The sequence below is a fragment of the Pleurodeles waltl genome, chromosome 1_2 (genome assembly GCF_031143425.1).
Source record: "Pleurodeles waltl isolate 20211129_DDA chromosome 1_2, aPleWal1.hap1.20221129, whole genome shotgun sequence".
Taxonomy (NCBI): Eukaryota; Metazoa; Chordata; class Amphibia; order Caudata; family Salamandridae; genus Pleurodeles; species Pleurodeles waltl.
This window is the reverse complement of record NC_090437.1, coordinates 1,192,818,840-1,192,838,529: the sequence shown is the minus strand read 5'-3', so window position 1 is coordinate 1,192,838,529 and position 19,690 is coordinate 1,192,818,840. Positions and strand designations below refer to the sequence as shown.

Sequence of the window (19,690 nt, the reverse complement as noted above, 5' to 3'; positions counted from 1 at the left end):
GTACTAAGGTAGAAATACTAGAACACTGACCTCACAAGGATTTGCGGCCACCATCTTGAGTGAAGAAGCTAGTTCTAAGAACAGCCTCCGCAAGAGCCACCGGTAGTGAGCAACCAACATGGGTACAAGGAAAAGGGGAATCGATTTTGCTGAGGGAAGAACTTAACAACACTGGCAATAGTTTTCCTGACAGCGGGTATGCACCTGATGGCTTGAGGCAAAGTAGGAGTACTCTGCCTCTCCTGGGTATCCCAGGCACCAGAGATCTATCAACACAGTATGACTAGACCATTGTTGGAAGTGTTTGGTCTCCAGTATGCCCGGAGTTCCCGGGAGAGGGGATGGTGATCTATCAATATGAGTGTCATGAATACAATTAAAGTCACCTCCCCAAAAACCCAGTACCTTGGGGTCCAGAAGCATGATCAGAGAAAAAGGCGTCATGAGCTGTCTTGGGTACAAATACGGAGATCACATTAAAAGCACACCTATCTAATTCCCCTTCAAGTATAACATATCTACCTTCGGGGTCAATGAGTATCTCAGAGGTCACCAGAGGTACTTCAGGGGCGATCCATATGGTATAGGCAGAGTAAGTAGTGCCATAAACCTGCCCACTCGATCGCCTCTTCACTTTCTCTAACTCCCTGTGGGTGAGATGAGTTTCCTGAAGGCATGCTACATGTACATGTCTGCGTCGGAAGTACGCATATATTTTATGTTGTCTGGCTGGAGTTGGTATGCCACATATATACCAAGTCAATGCTGTAAAAGTAACAGTCATGATCACCAGAGGCTCTAAACCAAGGCATCACAGTCCCAGGAACCCAAGTATTCCCATTCCCGTGCCCAATCATGTTGACAGTCATCATGACAAAGGAACAATTCACAATGCAACAAGCATGTAACATAACTCCTGTATCCTGTATCCCAGGCCTGTGCACCAAATGCCCCCATGCCACAACCCCATAGAAAACGTAACATAAATACAGTAAATACTAATGAAATTTACTTCTATTCGGTATCAATTGGGGGGGGAGACCAAAGAGCAAAGGGTGTCATTCTGAACTATAATCCAATACCTTGTCCGCAGACCAAGCCCATAGCAATGTCTCGGGCCGCCGGGGCCCCACCAAGCTATATAACAGGTGTTAGCAATAGGGCAAGAATACCTAGAAAGAAGAGAGCTGTTCAGTGAATCAGTAAAAAACATATCAACACAGTACCTGATTATCACAGTATAAACTCTTCACCTATCCCGCACCCCTCCATTCCCCCCTCAGAATGCACTATAGCCATCCAATGCAATCAGCCAGACCCGGATACACCATTCCAGCCAGGAGGCCACGAGGGCCATCACAGATCATCTGCCATGATTATTATCCAGTAGGGAGTGTCCAGAGCACTCAGTCTCCGACTCGGAAGCAGGTGATTCCGCAGTACGTAGCAGTGTGAAGGAATTACCCTCATGTTGGGAAATCTCAGTGATAACACAGGCTTGCTCTGCTCCCACCGTGTCTCCAGGCAGCTTGTAGACCAACGGTCTGCACCTGTGAGATTTTGGCACCAACTTGATCTCCGCGTTTGCCTCCAGTTCCGGATCTGGTGAGGTGTCTCTAGCGTGCACCCAAGACCAGGCCTCTTGCGGCGTCAGAAACATATATGTTTTAACTCCCTTAACAACGCGGAGCTTGGCAGGGAACAGCAAAGTATATATGAGGTTCATTTATTGCAATCGTTTTTTAACCTTCTGAAAGGAGCTCCTTTGACGCTGGACCTCCACTATGAAGTCTGAGTAAGCCGTAATTTGAGCATCGTCAAAACACCAAGGGCCTTTAGAGAGAAATAACTGCAGCAATAAGTCTCTGTCTCTGTAATTCTGTGCTATAATTGGGTGAGGACTGGCACCTGGAGGGGGTGGCTTGCCAGGGGACCAGTGTGCTCTTTCTACAGAGAAAAACTTCTGGACCTTGTCCAACAGTACTGTTGTCATCAACCAGCCCTCTAGAAACAACTCAACACTAGGGCCCTCTGTCCGCTCCAGAAATCCCAAAAATCAAATATTATTGCGGTGGGAATGCCCCTCCGCATCCTCAACTCTGCAATACAGCATAGTTATGTCTTGTTCCATTTTCCGTAAGTGGTCTTGCATCACCTGTACCAAGGGATTTAAGATCGCCACTGTCAATTCTATCTCATCCACTCTGTCTGTCAGTTTACGATGATCGGCCCTCAGTAAACCGACATCTAGGGAAACTGCGTCTATCGGGCCTCTAGCGATGTTTTGGTATCTTAAATAGCTTGTAGGATTTTGTCAAATTGTGCAGTGTTAGTGAGCAGGGATCGTGTCTTTGTTGTAGTAGAGTGTCCAAAGTGGGATCTCTGAGCACGGAAGACTTAGGGGCATGATCTCCATCAGGGTGCACGGCCAATTTATTCACCTTGGGCTTCACCATGATGGGAGTAGAAACTGCCTGCAACCCAGCGATCCCCAAAGCGTGTCTCTAGGGGGCCACCAGAAGCGCGAAGAAGGAGCGCTGCAACTTGTCACAGGGGCTGTAGAGCAGGCGAGAAAGCCACTTTCAGACAGTCGGAGGTGTTAACTATGTCCCCTTATGTCACCAAGGAAGATGTGGTTCAAAACAACCAAGAGCTGTTGGACACCAGATGTTGGCGCAGGTCACATGCACAGCTAAATAAGAGGGGAGCAGAGCATGCTGCCCCTCTCACCTCAGCAAAGCACAGGTCAGGCCCAGGCAGCTGCAGCAGAGAACCAAGCAGCACCCTAAATGTACAGGCAGCAGATCTTCAGGTGCCGCCTATTCCACCATTGTCCCCCGGTCTGGGCAAGACCTCCTAAATAAACCCCAGGCAGATGCAGGTGTGACTCGAGGGGGGGAGGGGGAGAACACGTACCCCTCTGGCATGAAGACCTCCTACCTTGGAGGCAAATTAGCACTCCTCTCTGGTCCGGGGGACAATGCCTCGCAGTTCCACGCCTTGCCCGGGTGCCGGCTAACACCAAGGCGGGCGAAGGTAGTGCCCGAGCAGTCCGATCACCTTGCAGGTCCCTCGTTGCGTGGCCGCTTGCTGCCAGACGACCTCCTACCTCTCCAGGGCTTTAGGCCGATTGCATACTGCGGCCTCTGGGGAGCCGCCTACAGTGGCCCAAGCCCACGCTCATCACAGGTAGTCTGCACGATTCTGGATTGTGACCACCACCCTCGCAGGTCCACAGCACTGCTGTTTATTACTGCCAGTGGTCCCAGGGCACATTCTAAAGTCTGGGGGTTTCGGATGCCACAGGATAATGGTGAATAATTGGCGGGCCGGTCTCCGAGCTAGCGAATACGCGGCCACCGGATTCATCATCTTGGCTACACCCAATGTCAGCCCTATCATAATAAGTTTTTAGCCGATTCACATGAAGCACCCTGTGGGGGCTTCTGGGAGTGCTCAGGTCAACCAGATAGGTGACCTCACCTTTTCTCTCTACAATAGTGTGTGAGCCACTCCACTTGACTTGGAGTGCCCTGGGAGCCACTGGCTCCAGGACCCACACCTTCTGTCCTGGCTGCTTCTGCAGTTCTTGGCTGGCCTGAATGTTTTTGGATGCCCTCTTCATGTATTCAGCCATTCGGGATCATACGCCCAATACATAGTCCACATTGTCCTGCTTTGTAGACTGGAGAGGTTGCTCCCAGCCTTCTTTTCCAAGGGCAAGTGGACCCCTAACAGGGTGTCTAAACAAAAGTTCAAGGGGTTATGTTGCCCACTCCCAAAGAGGAGGCAAGGTAATAGGACATCCCACCTCCTTCCGAGTTTTTCTGAGAGTCTCATTATCAAGCCTTTGAGGGTTTTGTTGAATCTCTCAATTAACCCATTTGTTTGTGGATGGTAAGGGGTGGTGAATTTATAAGTGACACCACACTCCTTCTACATGGCTTTAAGGTAAGCAGACATGAAGTTTACACCTCTGTCTGATACCACCTCTTTAGGAAAAACGACCCCAGAGAAGATTGCCAGGAGGGCCTTGGCCACTGCAGGGGCTGTAGTGGTCCTGAGAGGAATGACCTCTGGATACCTGGTGGCATGGTCCTCCACCACCACCAGTATGAATCTGTTTCCAGGGGCTGTTGGAGGGCCCAGGGGGTCAACAATATCCACCCAACCCTCTCAACGGGTACCCCAACCACTGGTAGTGGGATTAAGGGGGCCTTTTGAGTGCCACCTGTCTTGCCACTGGCTTGACAGGTCACACAGGAGCGACAAAACTCCTGGGTGTCTTCAGACATGTGTGGCCAGTGAAAGTGAGAGACAAGCCTGTCCTAAGTCTTGCTTTGCCCAAAGTGGCCTGCAAGGGGAATGTCATGAGCTAAAGTTAATAGGAGCTCCCTAGATTTCAGAGGGATGACCAATCTCCTGGTGGCACCAGGTTTAGGGTTCCTTGCTTCTGAATGGAGGAGGCTGTTATACCAGGAGTCCCTATGAGTACCACTGACATCCCCTGCTTCCTGTGCTGCAGCTTTGCTGCCTTAACATTTCCAGTGTGGGACAGAACTGCTTTTCCAATCTGAGCTCCACCCTGGTGGTGACCCCCCCCTGCACCCAAGAGCTCAGCTGTATCAGCCTTCAGCTACTGTGGTGTAGGTTCCACCCAAGGAGCAGATACTACTGCTACCACTAGTGTTGCTACTGCTAGGGGCACTAGGGGCAGAAGTGGTAGTAGTAGTGGTAGGAGGCTTAGTGCTCTTTTTAGGACAGGTGCTGTCACCTGCCTTATGGCCATTTTGCTTACAGATGTAGCACCAGGGTTTCTTGTAGGCAGAGAAGGAGGACTTAGACCCACCCCAGAAGAGCTTTGTGGGCCTGATGAAGATTCTTTTTCTTTTTCTTTTTGTTTGCCCCCACCCTTGTTCTGATTCTTACCTGAATCCTTCTTCTTGTGGTCACCCCCAGCGTGAGCTTTCCTACCTACCCTGGTGCAGACCCATTTGTCTGCCTTCTTTCCCAATTCTTGGGGAGAGGTCAGATCAGAGTCCTCCAGGTACTGATGCAGCTTTTTAGGCTCCCTGAAGTTGATTCTATATTGTTCAATGATTAGCCCAAATCCATCTAAGAGTGCATTCTTAAGTGCTTGGTAATCATCTGCATCTTCTCTGACAGTGAGGAGTCTGTCTGCCTTTGTCAGAGAAGGAGAGCCACAAGATTTCCCACTGTCTCTGAGGGACCTTTTGTACTTTGTACTTTGTCATCTCCCACATTGTAAGGTGGGACTATCTTACTCAGGTTCCTAGAGTCATAGGAGTCCTCCCTGACCCTTGTGTCCCTAAAGTTACTATTGCTGCTACCATGGGGAGCTATCCCCAAACCCTGCCTTTCCCTTTCCACTGCCAAGGCCTCCATATCTATGGCTAACTGCTGCTGCTGCAGTCTCAGCTTGGCCTCCTCCAGCCTCAGCTTTCTGAGTTCCCTATCTAGAGGCTCTTCCCCTGAGTTTGAGTAGTGGGTCCCATCAGATACTGATGAGACATGGGTGTTGATAGATGAGGAAGACCTATCCTTCCTCCTGGGAACCCTCTGAACCAACCTCCTAGGAGTAAATGTGGGCCTACTAGAGTGACCCCCCCTTCTCACTACCTACGGTGCTCCTAACAGGGATGTGGTGTACCCCAGTTTCCTACCGACCCTCCTCAGTGTAGCATAAGTCTAGCCTGTCTAAGATTGGAGGGTCAGTCTCTACTTCCTCCTCCCCCTGGCTACCTGAATTATCCTGGTCAGCCTGGAGTGGTAAGCCCAAAAGTAGACTTCTGTTGTGATTTCTCCCTGTCTTCAGCTTCTTGGAAGCACACATCTCCCTCAAGTCCTGAAAAGTACAGCTCTCATATTAACACACCTGAGCTGTATGTTCCACTGAAGACATCTTGCTAGAGTGTTGTGGGTGCTCCTGACTACTCTAAGCTACTAGACTCCCAAAAGAGTTTGAAGAAAGGGCTATGCTAGACCCCCCAACGTACCCAAGCTAAGAGACTAGTGATCCTTATCACAAAGTGCAGTGTGTTCCTAACAACTAGTAGTGGACTTTCCTGTGGAAAGTTACTAGTGACAAAGTGGTAACGTAATTGCAAGTGTTGTATCCCACCCGCTGCACCACCAATGTAGGAAGCTGGACCTGGTATAGGGTGACAACACCATAGGTGTCCACCACACACCGGGCCAGCTTCCTACACAGTGTTTCTTTTTTTAGCTCACAGCAAAAGAGGGTGTCAAGGCATTGCAAAAGAGGAAGCAAAGTTCTCATCACAAGGTGTGAATGAAAGCCAGTTTTGGGGAAATAAATAGAGGGCAGAGAAAGTACTGCTAGCGCAGGAAGTATAATGGCAATGTTTGAGGTTGACAACAGTGTGGCGAGACATGAAAATGGCATGTTGGGTATTGAGGACTACGGGCATGTATACTTTACCACTGACAAGGCATGGAACTCTGTAAGGACCACACAGGCAGTGGACAGTAGATAGGGCTGAAGGTGTACAAAACTGAGGCCAGGCAGAAAATGAGTTGAAGGCACATAGGGTGGTTCAGGCAAATGACAGGGTTGAGGCCAGACAGGTGACGGGGCATAAAGGTCAGGACACAAGTGGCAGGGCTATTTATTGTCAAAAGCACACAGGTCACAGGAGTGGAGGCAGACTGGAAGAGGGGAGCTGACAAACTGACAGCTGAACTGATGAATAGTAACCAGCGTGGACAGAAGAGTTAAGGCCACACACATGACAGGATCAGAAAAAGTGTCTAGCACCTACTAAAGGTCAGTCTAATCAAGACAGAATTCCTGTTAATTGCCAAGAACAACAAATAGTTCGAACCTGGCTCACTGACCTGTAGAACTCCAACTTTTACTGAATGACAAGTAACTTTGATTCACCCTGGACACAACCCCACCCTCAAGGAACACATTACCAAAAACAAACACTGCCTGGGACCAGCTCTGTTCTAAAGAAAATCAAACTGTTTCTTCCAGAAAAGCCTTGTGCTCATGTATCTTGATGTTGGTAATACCTTGCACTATGACCTCTCAGACGCCACACTGGCACCTCTTAGTGACATCTCACACACCCCAACACATCTCATCTAGGGCTTGAAATTAGGGCTTGAAATTCCAAGCCCTGGTAAGAACTCCATTAACTCCCCCTGCGGATGTCATCATCTTTAAAAAAAACAGTTGCATTAAAACCATTAGGACCACTAGCCTTGCTTATCTTGCAGACAAGCTAACCATTTCTAAGCGATATCTGCACACCCACAGCCAGGACACCATCAGACTGCAGATTAAGATATGTAAAACAGAAAAAAATAAGACAGTAGGCATTTTCCATCTATGCATCCAGGTTCTGGAACAGCATCCCCGGATCCATCAAGATCGGCTCAACACTGCTGTAATTTAGGAAAGAGCTAAATACATACTTCTTTAAAGAACACTGCATCACAATGCTTCAACATCCACAAACCAGCTCCCTCCCATATCACTCGCTGACTTTATGCTTGTCTTTGGCTAGGTTTGTTTTATAGAAATTCCACATACATACATAAATAGAACAGGTGTCATTGGGGTTATTGATTGCTGGAATGAGTGATGGGGGCCATCCAGTTGTGATAATGCAGGGCTGTGGTTTTCTTTCAGGTGTTGGTTGAGGTCTGGACATCCACATCCTATTAACCTGTGCTCGGTCTCTGTCTTATGTAAGGCTGTCTTTCCCTCATGTTTGGTCACGGCATTGGTTTTGTATTCTAGGCTCCTGCCACCTACAGCCCTGGTCTTCCTCCTCCCTTGCGATGTGTGGTGGATGTGCAAATTACAGAACAGGGGTCCGCTCCCTGCTTTTGCCGGCCACAAGCAATGATGATACTTACATAAGTTGATGCAATGGGGCTGTGGTTCTTCACCTTGTCCTTCCCTGCTCTGCGCTGTAAAGTTCATACCCGGATCAAAGTTTCACTCACTGTCCTCAGTAGCCGCTTAGGGTTGCGTTGGGCTGTGCGCACACAGGAGTCAAACCTGCTGCTCACGGTATGTGAGACATTAATGCCAAACAGAAATGACCAGCTATTAGTAGTGACCTGTGTAGTAGTGTTTGGAAGTAAATATGTTTTATTGTTGTTTAAAAAGTTGTTGGTTAATATGACACATGGAAAAAGTGACATAGGGTAATCATATACCTTTTCTGAACCTCGGTGAAATAGTTTGTTTCTTTTTATATGGCATTGCAGGTAGGACATTATCTTTTGGGGTGTGACGACGGTTTAATGAAAGTAATCAGCACAATGTTAACCCAGGTCACTCTTAAAAAGAATTTGTAAGGAAATGCCTCCTTGGCATGGTTACCCCCTGACTTTTTGCCTTTGCTGATGCCAAGTTATGATTTGAAAGTGTGCTGAGGCCTGCTAACCAGGCCCCAGCACCAGTGTTCTTTCCCTAACCTGTACCTTTGTTTCCACAATTGGCACACCCTGGCATCCAGGTAAGTCCCTTGTAATTGGTACCCCTGGTACCAAGGGCCCTGATGCCAGGGAAGGTTTCTAAGGGCTGCAGCATGTCTTATGCCACCCTGGAGACCCCTCACTCAGCACAGACACACTGCTTACTAGCTTGTGTGTGCTGGTGGGGAGAAAATGACTAAGTCGACATGGCACTCCCCTCAGGGTGCCATGCCAACCTCACACTGCCTATGGCATAGATAAGTCACCCCTCTAGCAGGCCTTACAGCCCTAAGGCAGGGTGCACTATACCATAGGTGAGCGCATAAGTGCATGAGCACTATGCCCCTACAGTGTCTAAGCAAAACCTTAGACATTGTAAGTGCAGGGTAGCCATAAGAGTATATGGTCTGGGAGTCTGTCAAACACGAACTCCACAGCACCATAATGGCTACATTGAAAACTGGGAAGTTTGGTATCAAACTTCTCAGCACAATAAATGCACACTGATGCCAGTGTACATTTTATTGTGAAATACACTCCAGAGGGCATCTTCGAGATGCCCCCTGAAACCATACCCGACTACCAGTGTGGGCTGACTAGTTTTAGCAGCCTGGCACACACCAGACATGTTGCTGGCCACATGGGGAGAGAGCCTTTGTCACTCTGTGGCTAGTAACAAAGTCTGTACTGGGTGGAGGTGCTTCTCACCTCCCCCTGCAGGAACTGTAACACCTGGCGGTGAGCCTCAAAGGCTCACCCCCTTTGTTACAGCACCCCAGGGCACTCCAGCTAATGGAGTTGCCCGCCCCCTCCGGCCACGGCCCCACTTTTGGCGGCAAGGCCGGAGGAGATAATGAGAAAAACAAGGAGGAGTCACTGGCCAGTCAGGACAGCCCCTAAGTTGTCCTGAGCTGAGGTGAGACTGACTTTTAGAAATCCTCCATCTTGCAGATGGATGATTCCCCCAATAGGATTAGGGATGTGCCCTCCTCCCCTCAGGGAGGAGGCACAAAGAGGGTGTAGCCACCCTCAGGGCTAGTAGCCATTGGCTACTAACCCCCCCAGACCTAAACACACCCCTAAATTGAGTATTTAGGGGCTCCCAGAACCTAGCAAGATAGATTCCTGCAACCTAAGACGAAGAAGGACTGCTGACCTGAAAGCCCTGCAGAGAAGACGGAGACACCAACTGCTTTGGCCCCAGCTCTACCGGCCTGTCTCCCCACTTCAATTAAAACTGCAACAGCGACGCGTTCCACAGGGTCCAGCGACCTCTGAAGCCTCAGATGACTACCCTGCATCTAAAAGGACCAAGAACTCCCGAGGACAGCGGCTCTGCTCCAAAGAAGAAACATCTTTGCAACAAAGAAGCAACTTTTAAAGACCACACGTTTCCCGCCGGAAGCGTGAAACTTTGTACTCTGTACCCGACGCCCCCGGCTCGACCTGCGGAGAACCAACACTACATGGAGGACTCCCCGGCGACTGCGACCCTGTGAGTAGCCAGAGTTGACCCCCCTGAACCCCCCCCAGCTACGCCTGCAGAGGGAATCCAGAGGCTCCCCCTGACCACGACTGCCTGCTTCAAAGAACCCGACGCCTGGTAAAGACACTGCACCCGCAGCCCCCAGGACCTGAAGGATCCGACCTCCAGTGCAGAAGCGACCCCCAGGTGGCCCTCTCCCTTGCCCAGGTGGTGGCTACCTCGAGGAGCCCCCCCCCCTTGCCTGCCTGCTTCGCTGAAGAGACCCATGGGTCTCCCATTGAACTCCATTGTAAACCAGACGCCTGTTTACACACTGCACCCGGCCGCCCCCGTGCTGCTGAGGGTGTACTTTTTGTGCTGACTTGTGTCCCCCCCCCCCCCGGTGCCCTACAAAACCCCCCTGGTCTGCCCTCCGAAGACGCGGGTACTTACCTGCTGGCAGACTGGAACCGGGGCACCCCCTTCTCCATTGAAGCCTATGCGTTTTGGGCACCACTTTGACCTCTGCACCTGACCGGCCCTGAGCTGTTGGTGTGGTAACTTTGGGGTTGCTCTGAACCCCCAACGGTGGGCTACCTTGGACCCAACTTTGAACCCTGTAGGTGGTTTACTTACCTGCAAAACTAACAAACACTTACCTCCCCCAGGAATTGTTGAAAATTGCACTGTCTAGTTTTAAAATAGCTTATTGCCATTTGTGTGAAAACAGTATATGCTATTTTGCTAATTCAAAGTTCCTAAAGTTCCTAAGTGAAATACCTTTCATTTAAAGTATTGTTTGTAAATCTTGAACCTGTGGTTCTTAAAATAAACTAAGAAAATATATTTTTCTATATAAAAACCTATTGGCCTGGAATTGTCTTTGAGTGTGTGTTCCCCATTTATTGCCTGTGTGTGTACAACAAATGCTTAACACTACCCTCTGATAAGCCTACTGCTCGACCACACTACCACAAAATAGAGCATTAGAATTATCTCTTTTTGCCACTATCTTACCTCTAAGGGGAACCCTTGGACTCTGTGCATGCTATTTCTTACTTTGAAATAGTGCATACAGAGCCAACTTTCTACAAAATTCTAAAAAGAAGCTATATCTGCCATCTCCTACTGACAGATACACAACCAGACTTTACATTGTGATGGAATCCATTCATGTAAGACAGTTTCCTCATAATTACATTAATGTGGAAGCCATATTAGATAAGGAAGTCCTTTCACAAGCGAATGGGGCTTAGCAGATTTAATGAATACCACTTGTTTTTTCTTCATAGCTGTTGCCTGCCACAGCACAGCTTGCAAAAGGCTCTTGTATGCTTTCATTTGGCTTCCTCAAAAATGTGAATAATATTTGAGAAAATTAAAGCCTATGTTGGCTCCTTGCAATGTGCTCCATTTCAGTGCCTGACCAGTGGTGTTCTCATCAGCTGCAATGAAACAGACTTTTTTGACAGTCACCACTGCAAATTGTAAACCTAAACAGTGCTCTATGGGCTAATCCAAAATCTTAAAGACACTTGAGACAAATCGTGGCTAAAGGGGCCTGACCAAAAGCCTTTCTGTATATTTTTGTGTTAATTACATGATCCTCGATAAATAGCTAAAGTAGTCAGACCTAATATAATATATATGGCCATTGACTTCATTTTGTACGGATCAGTCTTAAAATCCTTGCTTTCATTAATTTTCTTTAATGCTGAAGTCTTCTTTATTAACGTATTTTTGTCACCCTTACTTCGTTTCTCTTTCAGGTTTTTCAGACATTGCATACCACCGGACAATCGTCCATGGTCCGTGACTGGGTGATGTTGTCTCTCTCTAACTTTACTCAGAGGACCCCTGTAGCTATGGCGATGTGGAGCCTCTCCTGCTTCTTTGTCAGTGCTTCTACCAGTCCATGGGTTTCTGCAATGTATCCTTTGCAAACAAAGAAATACTTTATGAAAATATAGTTAATACAGTAACCCATGATAATGTCGTTTTGTCAATGCAGCTAGACAGTACTTCATTGTGTTTAAGTGAATTTTCAGCTACAGATACTTAAGATTTTTAATTGTGTTAAATGCTTTGAAGCTGTTGCTATTTAGACCAGCCAGATTTAAATCCCTCTCTCAGCCCCTACATGTTTCTAATGGATACTTTCTCCTGTATAATTCTACTTTGAAAACATTTTGCTAGGCCATGTGACTAAATACTTGCACCAGACTACAAGAGTACCCATACCAAGACTATTGTTTCATTAATTAAGATTCTAGGCTAGCACTGCAAGGTTTGCTTTCCCATCCACGGATGCCTGAACATAATTCAGTGCACCAACGCTTGAATTTGAAAGCACTGATTATTGTAGTCCCACACAACCCCACTCAATTTGTAGTTGATGTGGTGCCTGTGCTTTCCGGGCTACTAACCATCCATTAAAAAGGGTAATTCAAGTACTGCACTAAGAGAAAGACATGTTATATTTAAAAGTGTTTTATTTCAATAGCCTCACCCTTTTGCTTCGCACATGAAAATTAACCACCAGAATATTATTAAGACAGCATTAATGCATGTTGCTAACAACTAGAATAATATGAATTTCTGATGGATAAAACTACCTGTGGATTCCTCACCTAAAGAATTTTCCCCTCGCGCCAGCTTTCGACTGAATTTTTCTTCTAGCTCTGCACGTCGACGATGACGTCACAATTGCCCATCTCCATGCGACGCCGTATGACGTCATCCAGGCAATAAGAAGCTCTCGTGGACGTGCAGACGTCAGTTCCCTTTTTTCTGTGCCTTCGAGTAACGGTTTTTCTTCGAGGCTACCAGGGAGCTATAGGTTCACTTCGGTGTAACTATGTCGCAGCCGAGGAAGTCGGGTTTTAAACCCTGTAAACAGTGCGGAGGTTGCATGTCGGTCACGGACCCACATGACAATTGTTTGTGGTGCCTTACTTCCGACCATAAAGTCGAGTCGTGCGGTTCATGCCACCGCATGAATCTTAAGGCGCTGAAATAATGGGAGGCTAAGTTGTTTCTTGCTCGATCCAAGAAGAGGAAGGAGAAGCATCATCATAGAGAGTCTTTTTCAAAATCCTCGAAGTCTCATCGGCGGGACTCTCGGCGCCGGCATGGATCACGGTGCCAATCGAGCAGAGACTGCTCTCGTTCGAGGTCGCCATCGGCTCAGCGCCGACCGACGTGGGAGATCAGCCCAACTGTGACGCCTCCACCTCCAACGACTCCAGCTTCACCGGCGTCTCCACTGTCGGTGTATGAAGTGGATCCGCATCAGGAGCAGAGGGCTTCTCCGGAGCAGGAGATTCCTGGGCCATCATAGGCTTCACCTCCAGCACCGGCTCCTCAAGGTTATCTGGCTTACCGGGCACGGACCCGGCAGCATTTCTTAATGCTGTGTTTAATATCTTTGCCACCATGGCGCCTGGAGGTGTGCATGCGGGCCGTCAGGTCCTTTGGCCTTTGACATGGGTGCTCTGGCTCCTTACAGGCCGACACCCTTTATGCCCTTTCTTCCTTCGAGAAGTACTGCTTCGGCACCAATGCCTTTGGCGTCGCCCAGAAGACCGGTGACGCCGACGACGTCCACTGTCCCGGCGCCAATGGATTCCCCACGGATCCAGTCGACCTTGAAGATGCCTGTGGCGCCAGGGGATCCTGCGTCGGATGGCTCAGAGGATCAACGCCGTCGCAGGTCTTCGGTGTCGGCTGACACCTTATCGACACCGGGGATTGAGTCCAGGCTCCACTCCAGGAGGTTGGCTCTGAGGCTGCTGGAGGAACAAGAATATGAGAAGCAGCACTTAAGAGGAAGGAGAGATCATGAAGCCTTCAGGGGACCTGCAAGGCTTGGACACTGCAAGCGGCCTAGACACTTCCCCGGAATGGGACTTAGCTTCTCCGGGGGAGTATTTAGAGGAGGCTGCCTCTTTTCATGCTGTGGTGCGGAAGGCAGCAGACTTTTTGGACCTTCCATTTCCTGCTGCGGATGTGAAGACCAACAGCCTTACTGAGGTGTTGCATCCAGCATCAGCTGTGGCGGAGCCCCTTCTTCCTTTTAATGAGGCTCTTATGGACCCTATTAGGGAAGTTTGGAAGAAGCCAGTGACTTCGGCTGCCGTAAACAGAGCAGTGGCGAGACGCTATCGAGTGGCCCCAGGTGATCCAGACTTTTTGTCCAAGCACCCGACTGCGGAGAGTTTGGTCGTACAAGCGTCGTGCTCCTCCCGTTCTGCTCCTGGATCGTTTCCCGGAGTTCCAGCATACAGGGAGTCTAAGAGAATGGACCAGTCAGCTAAAAAGGCCTTCTCGTCATGTAGCATGGCTTTGAAATCCACAAATGCTACTTGCATTTTGGGACGTTACATTTATGCCCTTATGGATGAGGCAAAGGGGCACCCAGGATTGTCACAGGAGGTGCTGAACCTTTTGTCGGACGCTCAGGTCGGCGGTGACCCAGGTGATTCAATCTGGGCTGGACACCTCGGACTCGGTGGCCAGGGCTATGGGCACGTCCATAGCGACGAGGCGGCATGCCTGGCTGCAATCGTCGGGGTTCTCCCCTGATGTTCAGACCACTCTGCTTGACCTGCCATTTGATGGAGACAAACTTTTTGGATCGAAAGCCGACTCTGCCTTGGAACGATTTAAGGAGAGTAGAGCCACGGCAAGATCCTTGGGACTGCAAGCAGCCACATCTTCTTCTTTGAAATCATTTAGAAGGTTTAGAGGATTTGGTTGTGGCGCTTCCTTTCGTGGCAGGCTCCATGTGGCAGGGCAGCAATCTGCAGGAACTCTTCCTTTTAGATCCTTCAGGGGCAGCGGTAGAGTACGCACTAGAGGGGCTGCCCAGCAGCACTCTGCCTCTTCCTCCGGAGGGGTGCAGCAGGGAAAACATCCTTAGTTCTCCATCACTCCCTGTTCACACATCTCCTGTAGGGGGGGAGGCTAACTCACTTTCTTCGCATGTGGGAGTCAATAACATCAGACTCCTGGGTCACCAATATTGTGGGGAAAGGGTATGCTCTCCTCCCATCCCTTCCCGCCCATCCATCTTCTGTTACTGCAACAGGAGGTGATATCCCTTTTGTCAAAGGGCGCAGTGGAGTTGGTCCCGGAGCAGGAGAGGGGTCGGGGCTGCTATTCAAGATACTTCCTGATCCCCAGAAAGGATGGTCGGTTGAGGCCAATCCTGGACCTGACGATTTTAAATTGGTTCCTCAAGCAGGAAACGTTCAAGATGCTGACCCTGTCACAGGTTCTTTTGGCGTTGAACAAAGGAGATTGGATGGTGTCCGTCGACTTGCAGGATGCGTACTTCCATATTCTGATCCACAAGTCGCACAGGAAGTATCTCCGGTTTGTAGTGGGGTTGCAACACTATCAGTTTGCGGTCCTTCCGTTTGGTCTTACTTCGGCACCTCGAGTCTTCCCGAAGGTGATGGCGGTGGTTGCAGCGGAGCTCAGAAGAAAGGGGATAGCAGTATTTCCTATCTGGACGATTGGTTGATCAAAGCCAAGTCTCCGGAGCTCTTGCGGCATCACCTGCAGTCGACAACTCAGTTGTTGTTCGATCTGGGCTTTTCAGTGAACGTGCCCAAATCTCACCTAGAGCCCTCTCAACGTCTCCTGTTCATAGGAGCAGTACTGGACACAACATTGAATCGGGCCTTTCCTCCGCTGCAGTGGGTTCAGGACATTCATTCGTTGATTCCAATGTTTCGAAATGGAGCGGTTGTTCCAGTCCTCAAGGTCCTTCGTCTGCTCGGTCTGTTAGCTTCTTGCATTCTGCTGGTCACTCATGCACGCTGGCACACGAGGGCTCTTCAGTGGTGCGTCCTCAGGCAGTGGTTTCAACACAAACGAGATCTCGACGACTAGAAAAGGATCTCCAGAGACGCTGCAGCGGATCTTCAGTGGTGGGCTGCGGTCGGCAACCTGTCACAAGGAAGGCCGTTCTCGCTACCTCCTCCAGTGGCCACAGTTGTAACGGATGCTTCCACTCTAGGGTGGGGAGCTCATCTGGGGGACCTGGAGATCAAAGATTGTTGGTCTCCAGGAGAACAGAGGTTTCACATCAATCTGTTGGACCTGCGGGCGATACGTCTGGCTCTCAAGGCCTTCCTCCCTTCCCTTCGCAGTCAGCCGGTTCAGGTCCTGACGGACAATACTACAGCGATGTGGTATATAAACAAGCATGGAGGAGTGGGGTCGTATCTTCTCTGCAGAGAAGCTCTTCGGCTCTGGTCCTGGCTTCAGGACCACCGGATTTGCTTGGTAGCAAATCATTTGGCCGGAGTTCTGAACGTGCGTGCGGACAGTCTGTCGACTCATCTCGACCGATCACGAGTGGCGTCTTCATCCAGATCTGGCCCTTTATATCTTCCAGAGGTGGGGATATCCACAGATAGATCTGTTTGCCACTCAGGAGAACGCGCACTGCCTGTCGTTTTGCAGCCTTCAGTATCCGGTGCAAGGAGCTTTGGGGGTCGCGTTTCAGATGTCCTGGAAGGGTCAGTTGCTTTACGCGTTTCCTCCCATACCCTTGATTCCTCGGGTTTTGAGGAAAATCCGCCAAGACCGGGCACAAGTGATCTTAATAGCCCCGGATTGGCCAAGACAGGTGTGGTACTCGGATCTTCTCCAACTCTCTCTGTGCCATCCGCTCCGTCTCCCGTACAGGGCAGACCTCCTCTCGCAAGGGCAGGTTCTACACTCCCACCTCCAGAGCCTGCACCTTCATGCCTGGAGATTGAATGGGGCAATCTGAGTTCCTTTTCTCTCCCGCCGGAGGTGGTGGAAGTTATTTTATCGGCCAGGCAACACTCCACCAAATCGATCTATGCAAGCAGGTGGGCCAGATTTGTCAGTTGGTGTGGAGAGAACCAAATTGATCCCTTGAAGGCCCATTTGTCTGGTGTATTGTTATTTGCTTTATCCTTGGCACAGAAGGGTTGTGCAGTTGCCACAGTTAAGGGTTATTTATCAGCGCTGTCGGCTTTTCTGTACCTTCCAGACCAACCCTCCTTGTTTAAGTCACCTCTTGTATTGAGGTTCATTAAGGGTCTCACTAATAAGTTTCTTCCCACCCCGTTTGTTATGCCACAGTGGGATCTTAACTTGGTATTGACCTTTCTTATGGGATCGCCATTTGAGCCGATGCACTCTTGTTCCTTGAGATTTTTAGTTTTAAAGACTGTTTTTCTAGTGGCCATAACATCTGCTAGAAGCGTGAGTGAGCTTCAGGCTCTTAGCGTAGAGGCCCCATATATTTCCTTTTTCAGGGATAAAGTGGTGTTAAGGACCAAAGCGGCTTTCTTCCCGAAGGTTGTTACACCCTTTCATTTGGGACAGTCGATTACTCTCTCTTCCTTTTATCCTCCACCTCATCCATCCAGGGAGGAAGAGAGGCTTCACCGGTTGGATCCATGAAGAGCGTAGAGCTTCTTTGTTGACAGGACGAGGGAGTTCAGGCAAGACGATCAGCTCTTCATTGGTTACGTGGGGAAGAGGAGAGGCAGAGCTGTCCACAAGACAACGCTGTCCAGGTGTGTCATTCTTTGCATCAGGCTATATTATTCTTTAGCAAAGAAAGAACCTCCTGTAGGGCTCCGAGCCCATTCCACCAGAGCTAAGGCTGCTTCATCAGCCTTGGCTAGGGGTGTTCCTGTGGTTGACATCTGCAAAGCGGCAACTTGGTCATCCCTCCATACTTTTGTCAAACATTATTGTTTGGACTCTGAGGTCAGGAGGAATGGACATTTTGCCCGCTCAGTGCTGCAGGATTTCTTGGTTTGACAATTCAGGCACCCACCTCCTGAGGTGGTACTGCTTTGGGACTCTATTCTTTAGGTAAGGAATCCACAGGTAGTTGTATCCATCAGAAGAACAACTTACTTACCTTCGGTAACGCCTTTTCTGGTGGATAAACTAGCTACCTGTGGATTCCTCACGGTCCCACCCGCCTCCCCGTTGCCTGACTGGGTCTTACCACGAATTCCTTGGGTGAGCACCTGTATATTGTATATATGTATATGATGATGCGATGTGTATGTATATTTCTTTAAATATGTATATATACAGAAGGAAACGTGTGGATATGTATATATATTTATATGCATAATTCGTGTTGTTGGTTCCATTAGTTTCGTTTCATATTATTGGAATAAAAGTTGGTATATAAGTTTGATTGATGTACTTATATCACTTCTGTATTGTCAATATTCAACTGTTCGCCTCAAAGGCACGTAAAAAATGGTGATAACTGACGTCTGCACGTCGATGAGGTCTTCTTATTGCCTGGATGACGTCATACGGCGTCGCGTGGAGTAGGGCAATTGTGATGTCATCGTCGACATGCATAGCTAGAAGAAAATTTCCATCGAAAGCTGGCGTGAGGGGAAAATTCTTTAGGTGAGGAATCCACAGGTAGCTAGTGTATCCACCAGAAAAGGCGTTACCGAAGGTAAGTAACTTGTTCATTTCTACAGTTGTGGGAATAACATCTGGCAATCTAACACCCTAAAGCCTACCTCTATGGACTATATTATAAAAGCATGGAGTATCTTAACTTGCATGTAGAGTTTGTTAGAAATTAGCACACTACATACCATTTTTCCCCAAAGGGAAAACAAACGTCAGCTGAGTTCAGCTCCTTTCAGACTAGGCTCAGTATCAGCTTTGTGTGGGACTGGATGCAGCAGCAGTCTGGCAGTCTCGGAGGTTCTTCTGCCAGTATCTTGTGTGAAAATCTGGGGCAACAAACCACTCTTTCTATGTGGTCCCTTGATGAGCCTTTTATACTTTTGATAACGGATCTTATCTGATATGGAGAATTTTGGAGGAATTTCTGAAAAAAAGTGTGTGCATCAATACGTTAGACTTTGACGCATTAATTTTTTGAAAACATACTTTTATTGGCATTTTTTTATTATAACAGACACAAACAATCATGGTGTGGTGTTTCTGTACCGAGAGTAATAGTAGTGATATGGCATGCACATAGTTTATTAATCGGACGTCTAGGAGTCAGAGTCCACTGGGGTTGCAGAATCATCATATACAACAATAGTCCGTATCTGGACCATTGGCACTGGTAATCTCCCCTCTGTGTCCTGCGCTGCAACATCCCAGGAGAGCAAGTCATTACCCATAGCTGCCATTACAACATCTGCAAGTGCTGAAGTGGTATCAGACCCCGTTCCCCAAAAAATGAGTTCATAGTCCCATAGGAACAACAACAACAATGGGGATACACAGCCAACAGCACATGTATTATCAACTAGCAAAACGTAGAGTGTAAATGAACTTACGGAAACGCTTTATCTGTCTCAGGGGTCAATAACAGTTTCACACACCTTCATAATCGAAGAGGACAAGAGTGAACAACAGGAATGGTCTATGATTAACCCTAGGGAGAAATCCTGCAAAGGGGACTCAGCATGAGAGAGGCATGGGATGGAGCTACTCACACTGTAGTGTGGGGAGGGGAGAAAGGAACAGAACTGGTATGGGGACAACCAGGTTGTGGTATGGGAGTGCTGGGCGGTGAGCTCTATCCATTGACATCTCACACTCTGTCTTCATAGCGCATCCTCCTTGCCCCTCACGTCTCCAGGGAGTCCTCAGCAGACTCAGTATCTGAGTCATTCACTCCCCGATCATTCCCCTCTGAGACTACCTCTGGGTGTTCCCTGGTGGCAAGAATCTCAGAGTCCCTACAGTTGGCGC

At 48.8% G+C, this 19,690-nt stretch overlaps 1 protein-coding gene across 2 annotated transcripts in view; it reads left to right on the top strand.

The window, feature by feature from the left end:
• HTT (huntingtin) overlaps positions 1–19,690 on the top strand; it is a 1,416,422-nt gene that overhangs the window by 1,381,924 nt on the left and 14,808 nt on the right. For both annotated transcript variants that reach the window (XM_069203496.1, XM_069203501.1), the window contains one exon: positions 11,713–11,873. In XM_069203496.1, coding sequence (XP_069059597.1) covers positions 11,713–11,873 — 161 coding nt within the window. The remainder of the gene's footprint in view (positions 1–11,712; positions 11,874–19,690) is intronic.